The 23,600-nt window shown below is 47.0% G+C and overlaps 1 protein-coding gene across 3 annotated transcripts in view; it reads left to right on the top strand.

Moving 5' to 3' along the window:
• The window catches only part of PTPN14 (protein tyrosine phosphatase non-receptor type 14), a 146,968-nt gene that overhangs the window by 114,937 nt on the left and 8,431 nt on the right, over positions 1 to 23,600 (top strand). For all 3 annotated transcript variants that reach the window (XM_016166469.2, XM_016166468.2, XM_036234498.1), the window contains 7 exons: positions 2,251 to 2,329; positions 3,178 to 4,652; positions 8,857 to 9,000; positions 10,083 to 10,301; positions 13,522 to 13,650; positions 16,070 to 16,304; positions 19,762 to 19,925. In XM_016166469.2, coding sequence (XP_016021955.2) covers positions 2,251 to 2,329; positions 3,178 to 4,652; positions 8,857 to 9,000; positions 10,083 to 10,301; positions 13,522 to 13,650; positions 16,070 to 16,304; positions 19,762 to 19,925 — 2,445 coding nt within the window. The remainder of the gene's footprint in view (positions 1 to 2,250; positions 2,330 to 3,177; positions 4,653 to 8,856; positions 9,001 to 10,082; positions 10,302 to 13,521; positions 13,651 to 16,069; positions 16,305 to 19,761; positions 19,926 to 23,600) is intronic.

Genomic DNA, 23,600 nt, shown 5'->3' with positions numbered 1-23,600 from the left:
TCCTAGCATTCTAGGGTTGGGCCATTATATCACCGCAGAGTAATTCCTGAGTACCCGCGTGAATGCTGACGTTATGCACAGAATCTCATAAGTGGCCCTTGCCCTGGAGATCTGGGGGGCCCTTTGCTTTTTCTCTGGTGCACCAGTAGATTTATTCATGGCACTGGTTTCTTTGATAATTTCTCCTTTGTCAATTTTATTTTCTTTTTCCTTCTTAGAGTCCACATGTCGTAGAATTAGTGCAATAATTCTTTTATTTATGTTTGCGAAGCACCATGGGAGGTCAAGTGTTTTAAGGCGATCTTGTGATCTGATCTCGTCCTAGTTATTTAGAGAAGATAGGAGACTGTCTTGGATGAAGAGAGTCTACAGGAAGCCAGATTCATGGCTTCTCCCTTTCCTCTGCCCTTTAGGATAAAACCATTTCACCACGAGTCCCCTGGGACAGCTGGTTGCTGTTTTCCTCTTGCCCTTCTGCCTATAGTATGCCATCGAATTCATTCCTATATGAGCAGGTCCGGAAAGAAATAGAATAATATATTGGAATATATAAGAGATGGAATAAATAATAATAATCTTGAAATGGTGTTGGAAGGATCAGTTCTTATTATCCTTTGCCTGTATACTTATGCCAGTTCATAAACAGTCCCTTGCTTTGGATTTTTTTTTTTTTTATATAGCAAGAGAAGGCAGTGAGCCACTTTGCCTTGTCGTGTACTTCTGTTCCCTTGCACGAATCCTTCCCCACTTCTTTTTCTTTTTTTTTTTTTTTAAGCCTCAAAAATGGCCGTTCTGCCATGGAAAAATTGAGTTGAATTATATATTACCAAGAAGAGGAAAAATATTTTTAAATCGTTCCTCAAAAACCAGCCAAAGGGAGATTTGGGAATATGTGGGAGAGCTATTAGAGTACCTTTTCATTGGTATCCTGAACGACTTTCTTGGATTAACTTCAATTCATTACTTATTCTCCCCTGATTTTTTTAAATTTTGGGGTCTTTCGTCTTCATTACCTTCTTTATTTGCCCTTTTGATGCCAAAGCATTATTGATAGCAGAGGCAATGGTAGATGAGTTACTTATCCAGCTTCAGACTCTGGGGAGTTCTTCTGTTGAGGGATCCTGAGAAAGTGTGACCCCTGCTGGCTTTGGGTGCCTTTGGCTTGATCTCAGCTTCTCTCCTAAAGCAGTTACATTTCAACTAATATCTCTAAGGCTAATTTTAAAATAATCAAATAGAAATGTAAGAGATCATTCTGTTTGGTGACTTACAAGTTTAACATTTTTTAGCATCGAAACTATTTATTCAAGCAAACTCTCACCTGGAACATCGATGTCTAAATAAAATAGATCATGTTTGAGGTAGGGAGAGGAAGGAGGCTTGATTTGATTGACAGGAAGCTGAGACCTACTGAGGTTTAATGACTTTCTCTGGATCACATTAGTGACTAATCATATTTCCTTTGTTGTCTTACCAAATATTGAACCCATCTAAGCATTTTTTTGTTGTTGTTCTGGAAAAGTTTTACCCTCCTCTGCAACAGGAAGTGATTCAGATTGAGTCTAAATGGCCATTTTTAAGAGTCTTATGGAAAAGACTCTTCCTGAAGAGGTGGGCGGTTGAACTGGATCCTCTGCAAGGCTCTTCCACGTTTGGTCCTGCACTGAGAGGGTCAGTACGTGGCCTTGAGAACTACACAGCCATTGTCGTGAATCACATTTCGGATTTCTATATAAATCTGCAAGTGGGCCCAGCTTAACACTACCCCGTCTCTGTTCGAGGCTAGTGAACTGGTGTCATCGGTGGAGCTACAATGATGTCCACAAGCTTGTGGCTCCAGGGGGGAGCCAATTTTGAACAGAGTGAAACATGGTTCCCCTTATTAATTGTTGGGTGGGATGTAGGAATTACACGTGTTCTATATTATTCCCTTTAAAAGGCATTGGGAGCTTTGCAAGAGTATAAGAACATAGACTATAAATAGATACGTCCGTCCATGTTCATTATAGCCTCTTTCCTTTTCTCGCCTTGGACCAGCCTCCTTATCCTTCCCTTCTTGTTTCGCCAGTCCTAAACTTGGGGATGAGGTGGGGGGTACAGACGAATAGAGAGGGCCGGGTCAAGGGTAGACAGGCAGAGCCGCCGCGTGTGCTTCCCGGCGGGCGTGACTGAGGGACGGGCCGGTCCTCCCTGGGACGCGACAGCCCCTCGTGCGGGCCTCGCCCACCTGCGCTGTGTTCTCTGTTTCAGCCGCGGCAGCAGCCGTATATCTTGCCTCCCATGCACGTCCAGTGTGGCGAACACTTCTCGGAAACGCACACTTCGCAAGGTAACTCTGGCTGGCCGGTTTCCCTTCTGACGACAAAATGTGGAGTATGGGGTTGAGGAAAGACTTTTTTTTTTTTTTTTTAGATGACAGCGATGCCTTCATTTTTAGTCTTTTCGTTATCCAAATGGCAGCAGAGGCAACAGCTCTGCTGTGTAAAAGGCATAGACGGTCGTTTACGCCTGACAAAAAAAGTTTGCTTCGAATTGGCCGCGAAGGGATTTGGGGAAAGTCAGTGAGCAAGTTCTTCTCTCCCCCCTCTCATAAGTGGGCCGAGGGAAGAGAGAGTGACAGCTGAGCCCGGCGGAGGGCTCTCCACCCTCTCTGCCAATATCAAAGCACCCTGGAACAGTCAGTCAGGTTTTCATGGTGGCAGAGGATACAGGTGTCCAGAATAGTTGGAAGAAATACGCAAATAACCTCATCGCGTTATTTTAGCCGTTGCTCCTCATCCCTCCCGCCAGCCCCTTTCTCTCTCCACTTGTGATTGCCCCAGAGAAGGGAAACTGTTTTATTCCTGCGTTTTAAGTCCCGTACAAAATGGGTAAAAAAAAGTCATTTCAATAGTTATTAGAATAACAACTAACATTTATAGAGCAGTTCCTCTCCTTAAGCACCTGCAGTGTATTGTTTCACTTAATCCTGGAAATAAGCCTATGAGATAAGTGCTACTATTGCTGCCATTTTGTAGATATGGACTGCGTGGGCAGAGACCACGGGCTTGTACTTTTAAGGACTTCTCTAGATTAACAGTCACCCCCCTCCCACCCCCCGCCCCCCGACTGTGAGGATGCACTTCCTTGAAGCAGGGTCGCCTGGAGGTTCACGGGCCTGTGTTTGTCTTCTCGTAGACAGCATTTTCCATGGCAACGAGGACGCCTTCTACTGCAACTCCCACAACAGCCTGGACCTAAATTACTTGAACGGCACCATCACCAACGGCAGCGTGTGCAGCGTCCACAGCGTCAACTCCCTGAACTGCTCCCAGAGTTTCATCCAGGCGTCCCCCGTGTCCTCCAACCTCAGTATCCCCGGGAGCGACATCATGCGGGCCGACTACATCCCGAGCCACCGGCACAGCGCCATCATCGTGCCGTCTTACCGGCCGACCCCCGACTACGAGACGGTCATGCGCCAGATGAAGAGGGGGGTCGTGCGCATGGACAGCCAGAGCCAGTCTCTGCGAAATCTCAACATCATCAACACCCACGCCTACAACCAGCCAGAGGATCTGGTGTACAGCCAGCCCGAGATGCGGGAGAGGCACCCCTACACTGTCCCTTACGGGCCACAGGGGGGCTACGGTAACAAACTTATTGGTCCATCCGACCAGATGAACCCAAAGAGTCATTCGGTGCCCAGCAAGCCGGGGGCGAGCGCCATCTCACACACGGTCAGCACCCCGGAGCTGGCCAACATGCAGCTCCAAGGCACCCATCACTACAACACGGCCCACATGCTCAAAAACTATCTCTTCAGGCCGCCGCCCCCCTACCCCCGGCCCCGCCCTGCCACCAGCACCCCAGACCTCGCCAGCCACCGCCACAAGTATGTCAGCGGCAGCAGTCCCGACCTGGTGACCCGCAAAGTGCAGCTGTCGGTGAAGACCTTCCAGGAGGACAGCTCCCCGGTGGTGCATCAGTCCTTGCAGGAAGTGAGCGAGCCCCTCACGGCCAGCAAGCACCACGGCACGGTCAACAAGCGCCACAGCCTGGAGGTGATGAGCAGCATGGTGCGGGGCATGGAGGCGATGACGCTCAAGTCGCTCAACATCCCCGTGGCGCGCCGCAACACGCTGCGGGAGCAGGGCCCGCCCAAGGAGGCGCCGGGGGGCCACGAGGTCCCGCAGCTGCCCCAGTATCACCACAAGAAGACGCTCTCCGACGCCACGATGCTGATCCACAGCAGTGAGAGCGAGGAGGAGGAGGAGGCTGCGGAGCCGGCGCCCCAGATCCCCGGGCTCCGCGAGAAGATGGGGTACAGCGCCCAGCTGCAGGCGGCCCTAGCCCGCATTCCGAACAAGCCCCCGCCCGAGTACCCGGGCCCGAGGAAGAGCGTGAGCAACGGGGCGCTGAGGCAGGACCAGGTTGGCCATCCCCCTGCCATCGCGAGAGCCAGGGTGCTGCGACACGGGCCCGCCAAGGCCATCAGCGTCTCCCGCGCTGACCAGCCGGCCGTCAACGGGGCCTCTCTCGGTCCGTCCATCTCAGAACCCGACCTGACGAGCGTGAAGGAGCGGGTCAAGAAAGAGCCCGTGAAGGAGAGACCTGTGTCCGAAATGTTTTCGCTGGAGGACAGCATCATAGAAAGAGAGATGATGATCAGGGTAAGCGTCTCCCTCGCCCGCGGCGTTTGGCAGGACACTCACGCACACTGATCTCCCCCCAGTGGCCTCCTCCGTCCCTTGTCCGTGATTCGTTCAGTGTGCACACGTTAGACACTGAAGAAGTGCGAGGCTTACTCGGCGTGCGAGGGATTTAAAGCATCCCTTGGTGTTTAGCCAGGTAGTATGTCATGTCAAGAAATGTGGTGTTTGCTGCTTCAAGTAAATCTTCCATGCTCATTCGGAGGTTCCAATAGGTCTTTGGTGCAAAGCGCAGTGATGGAGTCGGGATGTTACCGGTTGCCGAGGTCCCAGGCCAGCATTTGCTCTCTTTTCGGGCTCAAACATCCTATTGCGTGAGCTGCTACGAGCTTACCTTCCTACACCTCTTGGTATTTTGTTTTTTTCTGACTATAAAGCCTTTTTTTTCTTTTTTCTTTTTTTAATACCCAATTAGGTATTAAAAGAGCAACATCCCTTTAGAGCACAGATTTCTGTGTAGGTCTGTATGTCAGGATGACTCGCCAACGTTTTCCGGACCACGATGTGTCCAGGTTTATTTTCAGATGTTTTTTCAGTAGGTGTTTAACACAAAGCCAAGACGATGACAGTGAACTTGGAAGTTTATCATTGAGTGTCAACTCCCCGTTAAGCTTAGTCTTTCAAGAATTCAGATCCACGTGTGTGAATGTACACTTGCGACTACATATACATCCACGTGCACACTTATTACATTGGAGGGTGCCTGCCATTCCACATAAACTAACGCTGCTTCAGAGCATGTACCGCCTGGAAGACCCATTCTGTGGTCAGAGCGGGAGTGAGCAGCACTAAGTCTGCCCTGAACAGCGAAGTGAGTTCTCGCTCACAGATGATTTCAGAATGCATTGCTGCGTGTCCCGGAACTTTTCATTCCTTTAAGAACCAAAAAAATCATTTTATTCTAACGAATGCAACCTAGATTGACCTCTCTGCAGGCACCATGACTCTCCCCTAAGGGAGCCAGGCCGATATTAGGTTTCCAGAACAGTTGTAGCTTAAAACTCACTTCGACGGAGTTCGTTACACTTCCTTCGTTTATAAGTCACCCTGACACTTCCGGTGGAAAACAACCTGAAAAGAAGGCCGGCATTTTGAGGAAGCCGTGTCCCTGGGTTCAGGCATCTAATCCGTAACAACGTTATTACTTTAGACAAACCGTAAGCACATTCTCAGCCTCCCGATTTTGGCCATCGGTTGAGTAATGCTAAGAATTCCTTGCAGATGTAACTCTTTCCACTTCCTGCAAACCTAGAGGGAAATTGCGAATGAGGGGCTTGGGCCCCTAACAAATAAAAGTGATGTGGAATGAAATGTAGAGGCAGGCACCTCGGGGGAGCGCTTTCCCAGCGTGGAGAAAGTAATTCATTGGGAGAAAGGGATTTTCAGCACATCTTGGCCCCAGGCCCCTTTGATACAACTAAGCATATTGCTGACTCCATATTGATTGATGCACACGTGGTCTCATGGCCTCATTTTGGTCAGATTCGTCCACTTCTGTACTAAACAAAAGCAGTAGGCAAATTCACGGCATTGGTTCCTTACCAGAGCTCCCCGTTATCACGAAGGAGCAAGGCGATTTCTGCTGTTTTTCCCACATGCTCTCCTATCCCATCCGCGTGGATGAGAGTGGATACCCGATTTTACCCCTTAACTTGTAGTCTGGAACATCATTACCCCATCCCTCCTACCTCATCCTCCCCGTTGACTTTTTTCCCCAAAGTCCTGTGCACCCTGGAGTTCCAGGACCGCTACCCTAGGCCGATGTCCTGGCCTCATAGCAGGTGCAGGAGGTTCTTCAGTGAACCAGTGTGCCAGGCAAGATGGCCACAGCACCAGTGGCTCTGAGGCTTGGGATGGCTCTGCACCTATTCATTTATTTATTTATTTTTTTATGAAGAAACTCACCCCAGTGCCCTCTCCACATCTCAGATGCTTCTCTGCCTTCCCTCTGCCTGCTTTGCTAGGAATGGAGGAGAAGAGGGCCTCTGGAGGGTAAGAGAACAATGAGAAAATTTAACCCAGGGGGACCTGGAGGGGGACAGGTATGGTGAGAATTTGCCCTGCAGCCAACTCTGGGTAATTCTGGAGCTGAGTGTCTATTTGATTGATGATTCAGGCCAGCTATCTTGGTAGCTCCTCCCGCTGGCTCCTCCCGCTGCCTTGAGGACACTTCACTATTTGTAGCTCCCCTGACCCAGAATGGTCCACAGTGAAGAGAAAAGGCCAAATCAGATCTTTGAATTATTATTATTATTATCTTTTTAATCCCTGGTAATGAGCCGTTAGGGTGATGAGTGAGAAGGAGCTAAGAGAAATAGTTCATCACTGGGGCGTCAGTTCTCAGTAGGAAGTAGTAATCCTTTCCTGAGAAAGACAAGTTTGTGACTTTTTGTCATAGATGCAGTTAGAGTCACCTCCTGGTGCAGGTGAGAAGGAAGCGGGAGGACTCGGGACTGTTTTCCCCAAATTATTGCTTTCTCAAAACTTTGCAGAGGGGTGAAGGAGATTCCCAGCTAAAGGGAGAAGGGGAGGGTGAGGGGATTCTCCCTCACAAAAGCAAATTAACAAACAAACAAACACACACACACCAAAAGCATTAAATTCAAACCCTTCAAAATCTGCCTGGAATGGAGAAACCAGGGCCAGCATTCTTAAGAGTATTACACCTTTCACCCAAAGTTCATAGGTCCTTTTCTCACTTCGTCACAGTTAATCCTCCTCTGAGATGCTCCTTTTGTCTGTCTGGTGGGTCGGCCCTGTCGCTGGAGAAAGCATGTAAGGGCAGCATCACTCACAAAGGCCAGGGCTCCATTCAGACTGCAGATGGCACCGGTGGGGTGAGGGGGCCGTGTGGGAGTGTGATGCCCCACATGGGCCCCCTCACCCCACCGGTGCCATCTGCACCCACGGTTAGAAGAGCACGCTCGCTCTGCGTCATCTGCAAACGCCGTGGCTATCAAGACACATCTCTGGGGGAGTCAACTTATAAACGATAGACAAAGGGGGAAAGATACCCAAAGGCTTGAAAAGAAAACCAGTGATAAGGTGATGCCTGTGACAGCCAAAGGAATCCGCAAACTGGATTCGCTCCTGTTTGGATCAAAATCCTAAGTGTTGTAAAACTCATCTGTTTGTATGCTTCGTGAAGTCCTTCTGTTCCTCCGACCTCTAAGACAAAATGACTTTGGGGAAATGCTCTAACGGGGTTGCCTGAAGTGAGGAAAAGGAGATTTTTTTCGCGCCTCCGTCGGTTGAGGGGGCATGACGCACATACAGCAGCAGACCTTATGGCCAGGACCCTGACGGGTCAGAGTGTGGGCACAGGCGAGGACAGAGAGGCGTCAAAAAGCCACAGTCGAGGGTCAGGTGCTAACATCCAGAACTTTCCCCGAGTGGTCCACTGCACCCCCAGATGCATGTTCCCCCACACGAGCGACATCCCACCATGGTCAGCGAAGGCCAACGCCTTTATTCTCTGTTCCTCTACGTGAAGCGGGAAGGGATGCCTGGCGGGTCCTCCATCTCACATGGCCCCAGGCTTTGGTGTTAGTGAGCTGGCTAAACCGCGTCAGCCCTCATTCTGGGGGTGATACTTCAGGGACCAGAGATTCAATTCAGGATGGTTATCTTCCATGCTAGAATAGTAACTAGAGCGGGGTTTCCTCTACGATTTATGTATCCAGATCTCTTAACAATGCATCAATTTTGTTGTTGTTGTCGTTTTTTCGACTCTTTAATCTGTGGAAAAGGACCTCCGTTGTGATTGGATCAGATTATTCATGAAACACTTTCTCTTTCCGGAGCCCTGTCTTCCTTTAGCCCGCATCTTCCCCCAGAGTCTTGCTTGTACACTGCTTTTTGCGTGTGTGATCCACCCCCGGCCCTGACCCGCTGTGGAGGGTTGTGTTCGAATGGAGTCTTTGCTCTTGTTTGTTTGTTTGTTTGTTTGTTCACTTATTCATCCACTTTTAAATAAAAACTCGGGAGCCCTGGCTTCCTCAGGCACAGTGGGAATTAATGGGAAGGGCCGTGTTTGAATTCGCCCTACTAATAGTGATTGTCTGCATTCCTTGGCTGGGGAGTTAGAGATTTCGGGAGATTAAAACGCATTCCAGCATTCTCCTGGTATTATAAACAATGAGAACATGCCTTTTCTTGCCACAAGAATCTAGAGAAGCAGAAGATGGCAGGCCTGGAGGCACAGAAGAGGCCACTGATGTTGGCAGCGTTGAATGGACTCTCGGTCGCTCGGGTCTCGGGGCGGGAAGAGAGTCGCGTTGATGGCACACGAGTTCCCATGGACGAGAGGGTAAGTGCCGGGCTTGTCAGACATGTGATTCATTCTCTGTGCTCTCAGGATTCCACACCAACCCTCCTTGCCCGAACATGCCAGCCCTGAGGTTTGTTTGATGAATTAATTCTTCAGTTTGAGATTAGCAAGACCTGCTCTGTGCTGTATTAAACTGGTCCTTTCCAGCATCTGATGTTTCTCTGGCAGGTCAGGGCAGTGATGCCCGCCTAAGGAGACCAGCCCCTCACCAGCCATGTGGCCTTCTCAAGTCACTCAGTTTTGAGGGCCCCCCCTTTTTTTTTTTGGCAAAATGAGAAAGTTAAACAACTGCCATAGCGTTCAATTTCTGTGATTTTTGCGAACGGTTCCCATTTATTAGGAAGCGAGCATTTTACCCAGGCATTTTTGGAATTCTCTTAATACGCTGTTTAAGCTGCATGTCAGTGTTTTCGAAGTGAGGAAAGGTATTCTTTTAGTTCCTGAAATTGCTACCAGAGGCTAAAGCAACAGGTTTGGAGTGCTGTTAACGTCCGGGTTTTAGGTCCTCCCCCAGCACCTAGGAAGTACTAGGATGTTTCTGAAGCCAGAAGGGACTTCGGAGGGATTATTCGATCTAATTAATATCACATTATTGTACTTAGTGGTTTGGCCATGTGAAAAATGAAACGGGACCAGGGTGGGGGGGTGGGGGTGTTGTTAATCCTCAGAACTACGGGATTGTGTACCAGTATCATCTGAAAATTTAGTTCAGTAAAAAGGATGGGCTGCATAAGTAGAGAAAAAGATGTTTGGGTAATTAACAGTAACTTCTGCTTATCGCCAAGACTTGAAACAGAGGTGTTCACAAAAACACCAGATTTTGAACTTCAACTCTTGCCTCGTCTTGCAGACTTAATCTATTCCAGGTGTGAGTGAGAAAGAAACTGGTTATTAGACAAGAGAAACTAGTGATATGGTTAATGGAGAGACTCGGGCATTAGTGGTACGTGATGAAACTACTTATTGACACTATCACCATAGATATTTAAAGAAATCTGGTGATTGTCTGGGAGTTTTTGGTTAAGATAACGCAGTGAGCTGAAGATGCGTTTCTGCTGCAGTTCAGAACCCTGAAGAAGAAACTGGAAGAGGGAATGGTGTTCACGGAGTATGAGCAGATTCCAAAGAAAAAGGCAAATGGCGTCTTCAGCACAGCGGCTCTGCCAGAAAATGCTGAGCGCAGCCGGATCCGCGAAGTGGTCCCCTACGAGGACAATCGAGTAGAGCTGATCCCAACCAAAGAGAATAACACAGGTTACATTAATGCCTCCCACATCCGGGTAAGCTGGGGAGTGGGCTGGGAAGCTCTGGGGAAGGCGGCTGGGTTAAAGGTAAAAATGCTGGGAGAAAAAGTAATGTAGGTCAGGCGGCTGCCACTGTGCATCTTGGCTTGTCCCCAGAGCCCGAAGGAATGTTTTTGAACTTCTGGGCTTTTCTTCGTCAACTAGAGGGGCATGGCTATAACCACAGAGAGAAGGAAGCCCAGGAGTCTCGGGGAAAAACTCAGGCCAGCTATTTCTGAAGCTTCCTCCTTACAGAGGGCTTAATTTTTTTCTTCTTTCTGTGGTGTACAACTTTCCCAGAAACTCTCAGGAAAAGCCGAGGGTCATCATTTTTCAGTTTATAATTAGCAGATGATGGAGGCTTTGGAAGTCTCGGGCATTCATTGTCTTGCTGTCATTGATGTTTTTGTGATATTTAAGGGCAACAGAAACGTGCCCATTCTCCCTTGTAATACTGCAGGTGGTGCATGTGACAGCCGAAGTCTCGAACTCGCGTGGTATTTAGCAGAGTGGACTAATTTAAACACAAACCACGGAGATCCAATTGATAGTGAATCATGCAGGATTTGGCCACATTATTCAATGCATGAGTGTCATTAAATTTTTATTAATATTTTTAGAGGCTTCCAATCTTACATCCGAAAATTTCATGGACTTTAAAATTAGTCAGCTTTGCTCCACCCGTTAGAATTTAGTTATGGATACATGCGTACGTATAGTTAAATATTTCCTAAATATCTTACATACTTCAGTGTCCCTAATAACAGAACATAATTTGTTTAAAATGTCACCATTTGCTCTGCCCTCTGAAATAGAAAAATTTATTAATTTATTGGTTTTAAAGGATTGTTACAGGATGGGTTTTTATTTTTTGCATTAGCTTACTTTTTTAGTTTCAAGTATAGAGTACATTGGTTGGACACTTACATAGTTTATGATTACTCTGTCACCCGTGTGGCTCCACACACAGCCATTACATTACTGCTGACTACGTGCCACAGGATGTTTTTAAATAGTACGGGTTCTCAGGATGGCCATCTATTATGATCAATAACCTTCGACACCCATTTCTGGCTTTGTCCAGAGTTATTTCCTTTCTTCATTGGACTTTTCAACTGTAGCCGACTTCTTGCTAGGGCCCCTTTGAGCCTCCAAAATATAATCGATGTCTGGCACATACATCAGGTAGGACAGTTTTGATACAAAATAAGAAAATATACTGTACGGGGTATTGTTTTTGTTCACAGAGCAGAGACATATCTTTGAGTATCAGAAAGTACTGTCAAATAAAATACGAAAGAGCACTGTTAGGGTTCGTGTTGTGTATTTTTCTCTTATTTTCGAGAGTGAGAATGAAGACAATAAAAAAACGAACCCCAGCAAAGTCTTAAGTAGACTGACAATGGTGAGTTTCATGGGCTTAGCATAGATAACGAAACGTGGCCAAAATAATGTAGTCAAGCAAAGACGCAACTCACGCAGCTGCTGCTTGATAGAGTATCTGTGAAAATCTTACATCGCTATATTATACAATCATCTTCTTTTGGCCAGATCCCCTCTACCATTTTCCATCTGCTCTCTAGAAAAAGCTGTCACTCGGCATCGGCCTCCGCCCATCGAGTGCAGTTAGCAGAAGCATTCTCTTCCTCAGTGTTCTCCAAGGCCCACATTTCATCTTGTGGATCCGGGTTAGACATGGGTGCGTTTAATAGACCCACAGAGCTTGCAAGAACTTGTCCGCGTGTTTGGAGTGGAGCTGTGTATCTTGCCAATGTTTTCTCCCTGGATTCCAAGCAGCCGTTAGCACAGAACAGAGATTTATCTGCTCCAGAGGTGGAATCACATCTGTGAAATCTACCTCGGGAGCATGAGTTGTTGTGTTTTTAATGCAGTTTTTAATATCCTCCTGTCAATATTTGGACTTTGCTAAAAGGCCCCAGGCAGCAGAATACTCTGAAAGTATTTACGGTTCCTATATGTTGGGCGCCAGAAAGGCTAATGTTTAAAATCACAACTCCACAGATAAACCAAACTCCTAGCCAGCCAGCAAATATATGAACGTTATCTTTCACCAGTACTCGGAATGTGAATTTTGCCTGCCAGCTCTGACCTAACTATGCCTTGCGTAATGGGAAAATAACCGACGTTGTTTTTATTCGAACCAAGTTAGTATATAGTTTCATAAAGTAAATGAGGGGGAAAAGTTTCAAACAGTGATCACTTCGTTGCTCCTAGAACTAGCTGTAGAGCTCTGTTCTGCGCCCGTGGATGTTTAAGGGGGCCTGACTTTGTACCAGTAAGGCACAGGAGTGGAAGGGCCACAGAATAATTCTCCCTGAAGGCCACCATTCTACCCTGATCGCAGGGCCCTCAGCCCTTCAATCAGGGGCAACTTCTTCTTTGTGATTCTCTGCCACTGACATTGGGAGCAACATAATTCTCCTCCCAAGGTCGCCCTGAGCCACGTGCAGTAATCATCGTATTATCTCAAACTGTGCAAAAAGTTCACTTGGATGCTGTGGTACTGCCAAGGGGACGTTAATGACAAAATATCGTATCTCGTTGACTTAAGTGACGTCTCTGCCGTATGCACAACAGCGTGGCGGGTGCAGTGGGCGTCTGGAACACCTTTGACGTCAGGTTAACGGTAGAAAGCATCGCTCCCAAAGAGATTATTCCATGGTAGACTATTTTACTGTTTAAGTGGATGCCATCGAGCCTTGTTTCTCAAACTGGGGGTCCCAACCATAGTAGTGGGGTATACAATCCATGTAGTAGTCAGGACCAGTTTTTTTTTGTTTGTTTTTTTTTAATGAAATAAACTAGAATAGAGAAAAGGATGGAAATTATTGGAGTGCATTGCACATAGTAAGCGTAACTATTATTTCTGTAACAAGTTCTGTTAGGTTATGCGCACACATATTCAGGTAACAGTGTGTCTATGTGTGGATGTCTAAGTATATACATGTTTTTAATATTCCTGCTTTGTACCTAATTGCTATGGGTTGCAGACAAGAAAAAAAAGATTAGGTATGTTTTAATAACATTTTCACATGACACTGTGTCACTAGCCTTCTGCATTGAGAGTGGCACTGACCAATTTGGCCAAAAATATATTATCCAAGGTTTTCAGGTGGATTAAAAATGGACCCATGGTCAGCAGGAAATTCCGACCTGGGTTTGGGGTTCGTTCACCGGTGCTTTCCTTGGTTTCCAGGTGGTGGTCGGTGGGGCGGAATGGCACTACATAGCCACCCAGGGGCCCCTGCCACACACGTGCCACGACTTCTGGCAGATGGTGTGGGAGCAGGGAGCAAACGTGATCGCCATGGTCACCGCAGAGGAGGTAAGGGGAGTGGCCGCGCAGCCTCCTGGTCGCGAGGGAGTGGGGGGGGCGGGGGGGGGGTTGGCGTGGCCGGAAGATGCTCCGCGGCCGCGCTGCTCTGCCCTCTGCTGCAGCACCGTTTCTCTGCAAACCCTTCTCTCTCCGGCATGCGCATGTTTTCCCTTCCGACTCCCACCGAGACCTGTTTCGTTTTCCGAAGATAACGCATCTCGGCTTCCCGTTTCCATCAGCTTCTAACTCTTTTCCCTGCATCACCACGAACTAAAGTCAAATAAACAAACAAGAACCAACTTCAGTGCAGTCAGGCCACTTTTGCGGGCCAAACAAAGCCATAATCTGTCCTCTGGAATTTGAGGACTTCGGGCTGCTCCGGGTCAATCGGCACAGACTCCCTACCCCGGGCATGGCCCCCTTACCTGCCATCACGCTTATTAGCTGAAAGGCTGAAAGGGGACCAGAAGCGGTTGTTCCTGTAGAGATCTTTATCCTTTGGGGAGAGAAAAAAAAAATCTTTTTCTTCCCTTGCCAAGTCAAACATAGTTTTTCCGTGGTAACTAGAGAGCTCTGGGTGGTGTCACGAAGATGGGCATACGCCACCAGTCGGTCTAGCTTGCTGTCTTGGGGGAAAGACATTTTGTTTCTTGTCACATTCTCAATTTTTTATTTTTACCACTTCCTTTGAATCTTTTCATTAAATGTTAACTGATATTTCAAAGTCATTTAAGGGACTAGTAGCTTCATCTGTTTTTTACCAATATCTATGGCATTGCATACTCTTTTGTTAACAATTTTTAAAAAGGTGAGGAACAGAAAGAACTGGGAAAAAAAAAAGTTCATATTTCCTTCACTGACTGTTCTGAGCAGGCAGTCGGTGTCCGGAATAGCCCATTAGCAGATAGCGGTGAAAGGGACTTCGGGCTCTCTAAAGTCAGGCGCACTTCTCTGGGCTGCCCTTCAATTTGACCTTTCCACAAAGAGTAAATTCTCCTAAAATCTTTAGGATAAAGTCTTAATCACCTTATGGAATTGCATCACTGTAAGAGATTCATTCAACTTAATGCAGCGTAGCAGGTGCGCTAAGTCTGGGGCCCAGTGCTAAACAAGACAGGTGATTCCTGTCCCCAAAGAGCTTACATCCTAGGGGAAAGATGGTAAAAAGTGAACACATAAAGCAAGCTCAGGTAGTGGTCAGTGCCATGGAGAAAACAGGACTAGGCAATGGGACAGAGTGACTGGGGGTCTACAACTTTAGATCAGTTGGGCAGCCCAAAGCCCTCTGAGGATGTGGGATTTAAGCTGAAACTTGAGTGAAGGAGGAGGCCAGTCTTATGAACACAAAGTCTAGTCATCTGTGAGGCAGCCAGAGGCTAACAGCCTCTTTAAGTTTGTATTGATTTAGATACTCAGCAGTAATATAAATTCAAGGCCTCGGGTAAACCTTCTTTCACGGGATTGGTGAATAAAGGAGACAAACATGTCTCACACTTAAGAAGTCTCAATTCAGCCAAATAAATCAAGGCAAAGTTATTTGTATCACCTCCAGATGTGTTGCTTTGTAAGTGGGCTACTAGCCATCAGGGCTTCTCTAAGGAGCAGGTCCCCACAGCGCTGGCCACCCACTCCCTCAGTTCAACCTGTCTCCCCCTGCTCACTGCCCTGGGTCCCCCTCTTAGCCACCGCCTCCTCCACACCCACTCCAGTGGTTTTAAAACTGTGCAGACTTTAAAAATAGACCCTGTCGTGTAAAGGTTTGGAATGCATATCCTCCAAAAAGATTATGAAATTAACGGAGAGGGAAAGGTGATATACCCTGTTCTCTGCTTCACTGGTTGAATGAACTAACACAGACACATCGGGCCGAAAAAATGTGAGATTGACACTAGACGACAGAGACAGGAGTCAGTGTGGGCTAGACATCAGAAATGCAGAGCGTGACCGAGAATGTGTACTAGAATCTGCCACTCCCCTGCCTGAGGGCACTCCATCCCCTTTGGACGGCTTCCCAGTCCACGGAGGGAAGTCCAGACTCCCCACAGTGGACCAGGAGGCCTCCCGCTCTCCTCACCGCCCTCTCCACACTCGCCGGACTGCAGCCCGGCCACGCTGGAGACCTCTGTTTCTCAAACGCGTCAAGCTGCTCCTGTCCCTGGACTTCGCGCTGCTCTTCTCCTTAACATTCAACTGCGGCTCAGTTGTGAATCTTTACATCTTCTATTGCTGTAACTTCCGTTGTATGTGTTAATGATCTTAGCTGAGATGTGTATTATCTGCTCTGTGATAGACACTGCATAGCGCTGCTAAGTTAGTGACTTAGAAGCTATTCACATTTTCCTCTGTCCTCAGAGATTTTAAGATTAAGAGGATAAGAGCTTCCTTCCCATAACTTATTTCTAATTTTGCCTTTGTGTGTGTGATTCAGGAGGGCGGACGAACTAAGAGCCACCGATACTGGCCCAAACTGGGTTCAAAGCACAGCTCAGCTACCTATGGCAAGTTCAAGGTCACCACAAAGTTCCGAACAGACTCCGGTTGCTATGCAACCACAGGCTTGAAGGTCAAGCACCTTTTGTCTGGGCAGGAAAGGACGGTGTGGCATTTGCAATATACTGACTGGCCAGATCACGGCTGCCCAGAGGATGTCCAAGGATTTTTGTGTAAGTTTTTCCTTCCCGGTTGGGGTTTTACCAACTGTATCAGTGGGCTTACCTTTTGGAGATGAAATAGAAAGAAAGGTCCTTTCTCTTAAGTGTTGATAATATGACATTAAAGTATATGTCCCTTCATATAGTATATGTAGAACAGAGAAGACAACTACATGTCACTTATCATAGTCTCTTTACTTTTTATGCAAATAAGCTAAAACCATGGTAAACTAGATGGTTCTACCTTGATTTAGACTTTTAGCTACATGTTAATAATTAATAATTCTGATACATGCTACATGTCCGAACCTTGAAAACATTATGCCAACCAAAATAAACCAGACACAAAAGGGCAAATATTCTGACTCCCTTTATTGAGGTACCCAGAACAGGCAACCTCATAGAGATGGCAGGTATGAAAGAGGTTACTAGGCGTTGGGGAAGGGGAATAGGAACTTATCGTTTGGTAAAAAGTTTGTTTCAGACGAGAAAGTTCTATAAAAGTGGAAGTGTTCATACAACATTGTGAATATACTCAGTGTCACCGAATTACACACTTAAATATGACTAAAATGGTTAATTGCATGTTATGTATATTTTACCACAATTAAAAAAACCACAGAGCAATAAAATTAGAAAACCTTTATTTTTCATGGACTTTTGCTCTCACAGCCATGTTATTTCCCTCTAGTGGTAAAACTCGATCAGGACTTTCTTATCACTGATTAAGATGATAAGAATTATTGAAATTAACTTGTTTCTGAAATGGTCATTTTTGGATTCATTCACATATATATGTCATGTGGTTATCTTAGAAATGAATTCACCCAGATTTTATGCAGTGCTTTATTTGACAGGCCAGAAGCTGGGTGTGTGCCCAGCATGTGCCAGGCGGTGGATCAGGCTCTTAGAGCACAGAGACGAAACAGTCTCTGGGTTAAAGCCACGTGCGGCGTCATGAGAAAGCCAGGCCAGCGGTTACGGTCCAGGAAGGAGCTCGGCACTGTGATCTGCTGCTGGGTGGTGGCTGCAGCACGCCCCCCACTCCCCCCTCCCGACCCGCAGTGTTGCCTAAACATCCCGCACGTGAAGCGAACCCCCATTCCTTCCTTAGCCAGCTAGGAAGGAGGCCCTGGGGCTCCCTGCACATTTATTCCCATTCCCGCTCTGATGAGCACTCTCCAGCTAGTGGGAGCCCTGTGACCATCACGGAGGGACCATCACTTTGACGTTGGATAATGTCAGCACCTTGATTTCATCTTGATGTGTACTTTAGAGTGGGAGGTGGGGTTCAGGGAAAAGAGAGAGGACAGGTGTTCAAGTGCCTAAAGGTAACACTTCACAAATGGCAACAGAAAGATTCCGATGTACACTTATTCGTTGATATTGGTCTTGTCTTTCCCATGAAAGGGATGATGGTACTGGAGGAGTTGGACATGGCAAGTAGAAAAGAGAAAGATGATCAGAATCAAAGACTGGAGCATGATCTAGAGAGGGTTCGTGATTTGCCTAGGGTCAAACAGTTACCTGTAGCTCAAATATTAATAAGGAAGGCAATGACCTCTGCAGAACTCTGTCTTCATAACCATTCTTCTTATTCCTCTCTGGTCATCTCGCTATTTGAGTGATTGGAATTTTCTCAAAGACACAGAACATAGAAACAATAAAAGTAAGATTGGTTTGATGATTGAGTTTATAAAGTGGTTAAAATTAAAGCCATATCTTTTAAATCTGAACCAACCGAAGGCAAGGCAATCTAAATTACTGAAAAAAAAAAGAGAGAGAATACTTTTAAACAGTATAAATGTATTAATTTACGTTTCTCAGGAATTCAGGACAAGTGTGCTGAGCGGGATCTTAGAAGTGTTAGCCGTCTACATTTTTCAGAATGCAAAAAGATCTCTTCCTGTGTTTGGACTAGAGCACCATGTTGCAGAGGACCTCGGCAGGGTGCCTTCCCTGACTTACAGCTTTATGAATGTGATTGCTGGAGAAAACATTCATTTGAATCCACTTTTTCTGTGTTTTACGAAGCTCCATTTGATGTTGGCATCTGCCTTATCGATCAGTATTTCTTTTACTTCTTAAATTTAGCAAAAGAAAACTTTTGTCTCGTGTCTCAAAACATTGCCTTTTGTCAGACAGAGAGTGCTCAGTCACCCCATATTTTTCCTCCTGGCAGAAAAATTGGAAAGAGAATTCCATGCGCGGTATTTCGCTCGTGTAAACACTCAGGAGCGGCAACTCTATCTGGCTATCTCAGGCCGTCTTTGTTTTCTGTTTCATTTTACATTACTGCTGATGGTACTGGTAGTAATCGTTTGTTTATTTTGGTAAACTGCTTCAGATTACTTTGTAATTAGATAAGATTACAAAGGAAGATAGGAGTTCTTATTAACTGTATGTAAATGGATGCTTTTAAATTAACTCCGGTGGTTTGAACACACTTGTTCCTCTTCAACAGTTTGAGCGGCTCCCCTGGTCTTGTTTGTGCTCCCTGCTGTATTAGGATGAGATTTTCTGAGAGTGGAGAATCTTCAAATCTGTTTGTCCCCTGAGCTAGAGCTACTACAAAACCTCAATTACTAATGGACTTTTCCCGGTTCTTGGACTATTAGAGAATTACATTTGTCTACTTTTCCTTTTTTTCTTCCAACGCATGATCATGAAAAAAAAAATAATTAAGAATGGCGTCGCTGTAATTTTTCACTTGTGCCCAATTGAAGCAGTGAACAGACCCCTGCACAGTCCTGCTGAGTGGGGCAGATGTTGGAAGGGATTGGGGGGGGCACCTCCCCCACTGCCACCACATGTTGCCTCCGTAAAGGGAGATGCAAAGGGAGATGCGGGGCTTATCTTGAACCACTCACATAACCATATGGAATCCAAGCTGAAAAGCAGACACCCCCCCCCCCCCCAAAAAAAGAGTCCATTTTAAAATCTGAAAACGAAGTCAAGCCTCGGTTGACATTGACTCATTCAGCGAGGAGAGAGAAGAAGGGGCAGATGGGTACTCTTCCCACCAGCAATTGGCTCTGACAGGCGGGCGTTTCAAGGGGACCTAGCTGGTGTTCTGATCCCAGTCTGTTAATAGTAGGAATTGCTGTAAGTAATGTCGAGAGTCATCTGCTCGGGGGACTCTGGGATTTGCAGAGGGGAAAACAGAATTTAATTTTTAAAAAAGAACTATTTAATTTAAAGAACAAATTCTCCCATGGACTAATTGACTCCCAGCTGGTCCTTTCCGGATCCAGGACTGTACAGTGGGTACCAGCCAAATAATTAATGTCTTGTAAGAACTGTAAATTATTGTCACTTAAAAAAAAAAAAAAAGAAGATTCACCCTCAGTTCCCCTCCCCGCCCCCTGACACACACACACACACACACACACACACACACACACACACACACACACGTATGCAAAGCCGTGTAGGACTTCGGTGATGAGATTAGCATTTTGTCTTGCAGCCTACTTGGAGGAGATCCAGTCGGTCCGTCGCCATACCAACAGCATGCTGGAAGGCGCCCAGAACCGGCACCCTCCGATCGTCGTCCACTGCAGCGCCGGAGTGGGGAGGACCGGCGTGGTCATCCTCTCCGAGCTGATGATCTACTGCCTGGAGCATAATGAAGTGAGTCGTTCTGGGCATCTCTACACACTCCCTCTCGGGGACAGACCTACACTGTGGCCAAACCTCCTCCTTTGCCCTTTGGTTTCTAGCGCCCGACTCCCTCTGTCCTGATGACGGTTTTCCAGACCTGCAATTCCTCCTGCTCGGACTCTGACGTTCACAGCCTGACTTACCTTTTGCCTTTCGCTGCTCTTCGCTCTGCAGAGACATCCAGATAATACGGGAGAAGAGATGAAAGCGTGAGATAGGAAACACTGAGGAAGTCTGCCGTGTTTTGTAGACAGTCTGGTTTTATTGTGGGTAATTTTCCACGGCGGGTTATGTGGTCGCATGTAGTTCAGATGCGTCTTACATGTCCAGGGTGTGTTTTGGCCTAAGTCCTATATGAAAATGTGTGTACTTTAAAAATGGTTTTCATTCTTCAGAGGGGCCGTATTTAAAGGGGGTCGTTGTTCGCGCTTGTCTACACTGGCAGTGGAACAGTTTAGGGCAGACCGTGAGCACCTCCACCGAGATGCACGCCCAGCCGTCCTCCCCAAAGAAGGGGCTGCAGCCGCCTTGCGCCCATGGGGCAGGGGGGCTTTCGATTTCGTGGAGGTGAGACCACAGCCATCCAGTCTAAAGATCAGCTCATCTGCCTTTGATTTACACGGGGGCTTTAAATGGCTTTCACTTTTATTTTTTAGTTGGGGTCTTCATAGCAGGCGCGCAGAGGACCTGGGCACGTGGCCGTCTTCCTGCTTTACAGACAGGGAGACTGAGGCCCACAAACAGTTTTGTGACTTGTCCAGTGCCACGTGGCTCCTGAGTAGTCGGCGCCAAAATGAGAAAGGTGATCTTTTCCCTCCTGGCCCCAAATTATTTCCTGTTTTCGCTCTGCCTCCAGATGCCAAGTGTCATTTGATTCTTGTTCATTTTCCAAATCATACAGCTTGGAGAAATCAAAGGAAACTTTCAGAGTTGTTCAGCCATTTTTAAATTGGGAAATGTTATAATGCACATTCTGCGAAGGAATTTATATGATAATATACATATTTTTTTAATAGCATCGGCGGTTTGAAAATCAGATTATTGCCCCATGAAGTTTGTTATCTTGTAACTTCTGGGAAAACAGTAAATGTTAAGTTTAATCATATTCAAAGAATTTTTAAACTCCCTACCTGTAGAAAGTTGATTTTGGAAACTCTCAGTCTGTATACATGCATGTTTGTGATGCTAAAAATGTAGAACTGGGGTTCGGTCAAGTGTGGCCTATTGTTGAGAAAAAACGAGCATTCTATTGATGAGCAAAATGCCCCTCCTGGAAGCAGTTGAGACTAGCAACAGACTTTTTTTTTCATTACCTTCTGTGAGTTTTTTGCCTTTTGTCTCACATGAGGTCCCTCGTTTGCTTCCCTGTCACTACTAGACGACTCTAGGAGAGTAGTAACTGGCTCGCCACGCAGTCCCAGATCCACCCCGTGCCGGGAAGACGGACTGAGACGAAGTCCCGCATGTGGCCAGGGCACCCGGGCTCCGCTGGGGGCACCTGTGGGTTCCGAGGGAGGAGGAGCAAGGCTTTGTCATCCCCTTGCCACTTAGCCGCCTTGTGCGCCCCGCGCCTGTCACTTCCTTGGCCAGAGTCCCCTTCTTTTCTCCATCCCCCCTGCGCTCCTCCTCTGTACCCCTTCCTCCCCTCCAGCTTGAGAAGCTGTTCCGTCCGTCTTGTCTGGCATGAAGGCTCGTTCTGTTCTGTTCTGCGCTCTTTGGAGACCCATCAAAGGCCAAGCCTCAGTAATGCGATGACATGAAGGCTCATCGATCACCAGATGTCACGGGCCCCGTGGAACGTGACATGCCGGGGCCAGCATGGCGCAGAGCGAGGGCTCCGGCCGCTGGGGCCTCGCGCGGGCTTGACGAGGGCTCGGGGTGGTTGCGTTCTCCCTGGTGTGTCCAAACATAGCGGATTTCCTCAGTGCCCAGTTGCACGCCAAAACATTCTTTGCCTGAACGTGGTCGGTCCAAAAAGGACTTCTGTTCCCATTGATATTCAAAGATAGCCAGATGACTCATATTTTTGACTTCCCTTCCCCGGCACAAATATAGCAAGCCTTATCTGCCCTGTTTCCCGTTATTGCTATTGGTAGATGATGAGGGAGAAAAAAAATGTCTCCACTTTGTTCTGCTCCAGGCCTGGCTGGTGAGATTCAAACCCTTATGTTGAGAGAAGAGTAGAACGTGTTTAGTTTGTTCATTTGTTTTTTAAGCAAAGATTTCGACAAATATACGACGTTGTGTGCTTCATTTTTCTCCTGTCTAAACTTTCCGGCCTTCTTTCTATGGCTTCTGGACTAACCAACTTTATGCGTTATTCTATAATCCGTACAGTTTTAATTTTGTCAGTGAAATGCCTCCTTTTTTTCTTGGAACTAAGATGCTTACAGTTGGGTCAGGTCACAGTGAGGTGGGGATTGGAGGGGGCTCTCCCAGGTTGCTCGAGAAGCCTCTTTGTGTCCCTTGCTTTTGGTCACTAAAACGTTCACTGTAACATCGTGACACCCACACGTCTCTTTCAGAAAGCACTAGTTTCATGGTTTGCAATAGTCACTCGGCCCCCTGGATTTAGCTGTCTGCCTAGGTTAGCTCCTTACAAAAGACCAGGTAATCACTAGCCAAATAGCAAGACATGTGGATCTTGCTGCTTTTCTGAATAAGTTATCCCTCCTTGTGGAGGAGCGAGGGAAAAATGACTTCTGAGCAAGACTGAGCAAGCATCAACTGCCGCCTGATTCCCTGAGTTAGGGACAAGGGACATGAGAGCCCCTGGGAGTGAATCCTCAAGGCAGTCTGTACTCTCTTCATCGAGGACCAGGGAACCTTCTTTGTCTTGTTTCCAACCTGCCCCTTATCCAGTCACATCCTGTCCTTGAAGCCAAGTGTCGCAGGCCATTGAGATGGTAATGCTCGCGGTGGACATGCCAGCGGAGGTGGAGGAGATGGGGGTCGAGGTGGCACGGTGGAGGTGAAGGCCACGATGATGACAATGAAAATAGGAGCATAGCAGCCAACCTGTGTTTAATGTTCACTCTGCGCCAACACTGTTCCAAGCGCCTTGCAACTACGGTCACCTTCACGACACTCTCTGAGAAAGGTGTCGTTAGTGCCTTGTGTAACTAAGAGAAACCGAGGCACAGGTCGACGAAGGAATGTGTCCACATCCCACACCCAGGAAGCGGGGGGCGGCGGGTGATGCAGATGAAGCCGGACCTGGGGCTTCATGCCTGTGGGACCCTGTGTCTCTGTCACAGCCTCCGATGAGTCCGGGAGGAGAGCGGCCTTAGTCTAGCCTTGTATCTTCAGTGCCCAACACAGAGTAGAGCTTATCGAATGTTATGTTAATTAAGTTCATTATTAATTGGTGGCTCTAGGTTGTATATCACGATATCGGTCACTTTATTTTTTATCTTTTTATGGTGACATTGGTTAACGAAATCCAGTAAGTTTCAGGTGTACAATTAACAGTAAGTCATATGTATTTTGCATTGTGTGTTCGCTGCCCATAGTCAGATTTCTTTCTATCACCATGTGTCTGACCCCTCATACCCCATCTGCCTCAAATATCGGTCACTTTAGAATATAGTTTAGGCAAAGCCCCACTAGTTACCATCAGAAGTTTATGGTCTAGGGTCTTTATTT

Source organism: Rousettus aegyptiacus, unplaced genomic scaffold, assembly GCF_014176215.1.
Source record: "Rousettus aegyptiacus isolate mRouAeg1 unplaced genomic scaffold, mRouAeg1.p scaffold_m13_p_17, whole genome shotgun sequence".
NCBI lineage: Eukaryota > Metazoa > Chordata > Mammalia > Chiroptera > Pteropodidae > Rousettus > Rousettus aegyptiacus.
The sequence above is the reverse complement of the archived record's forward strand: the minus strand, read 5'-3'. Positions and strand labels throughout refer to the sequence as shown.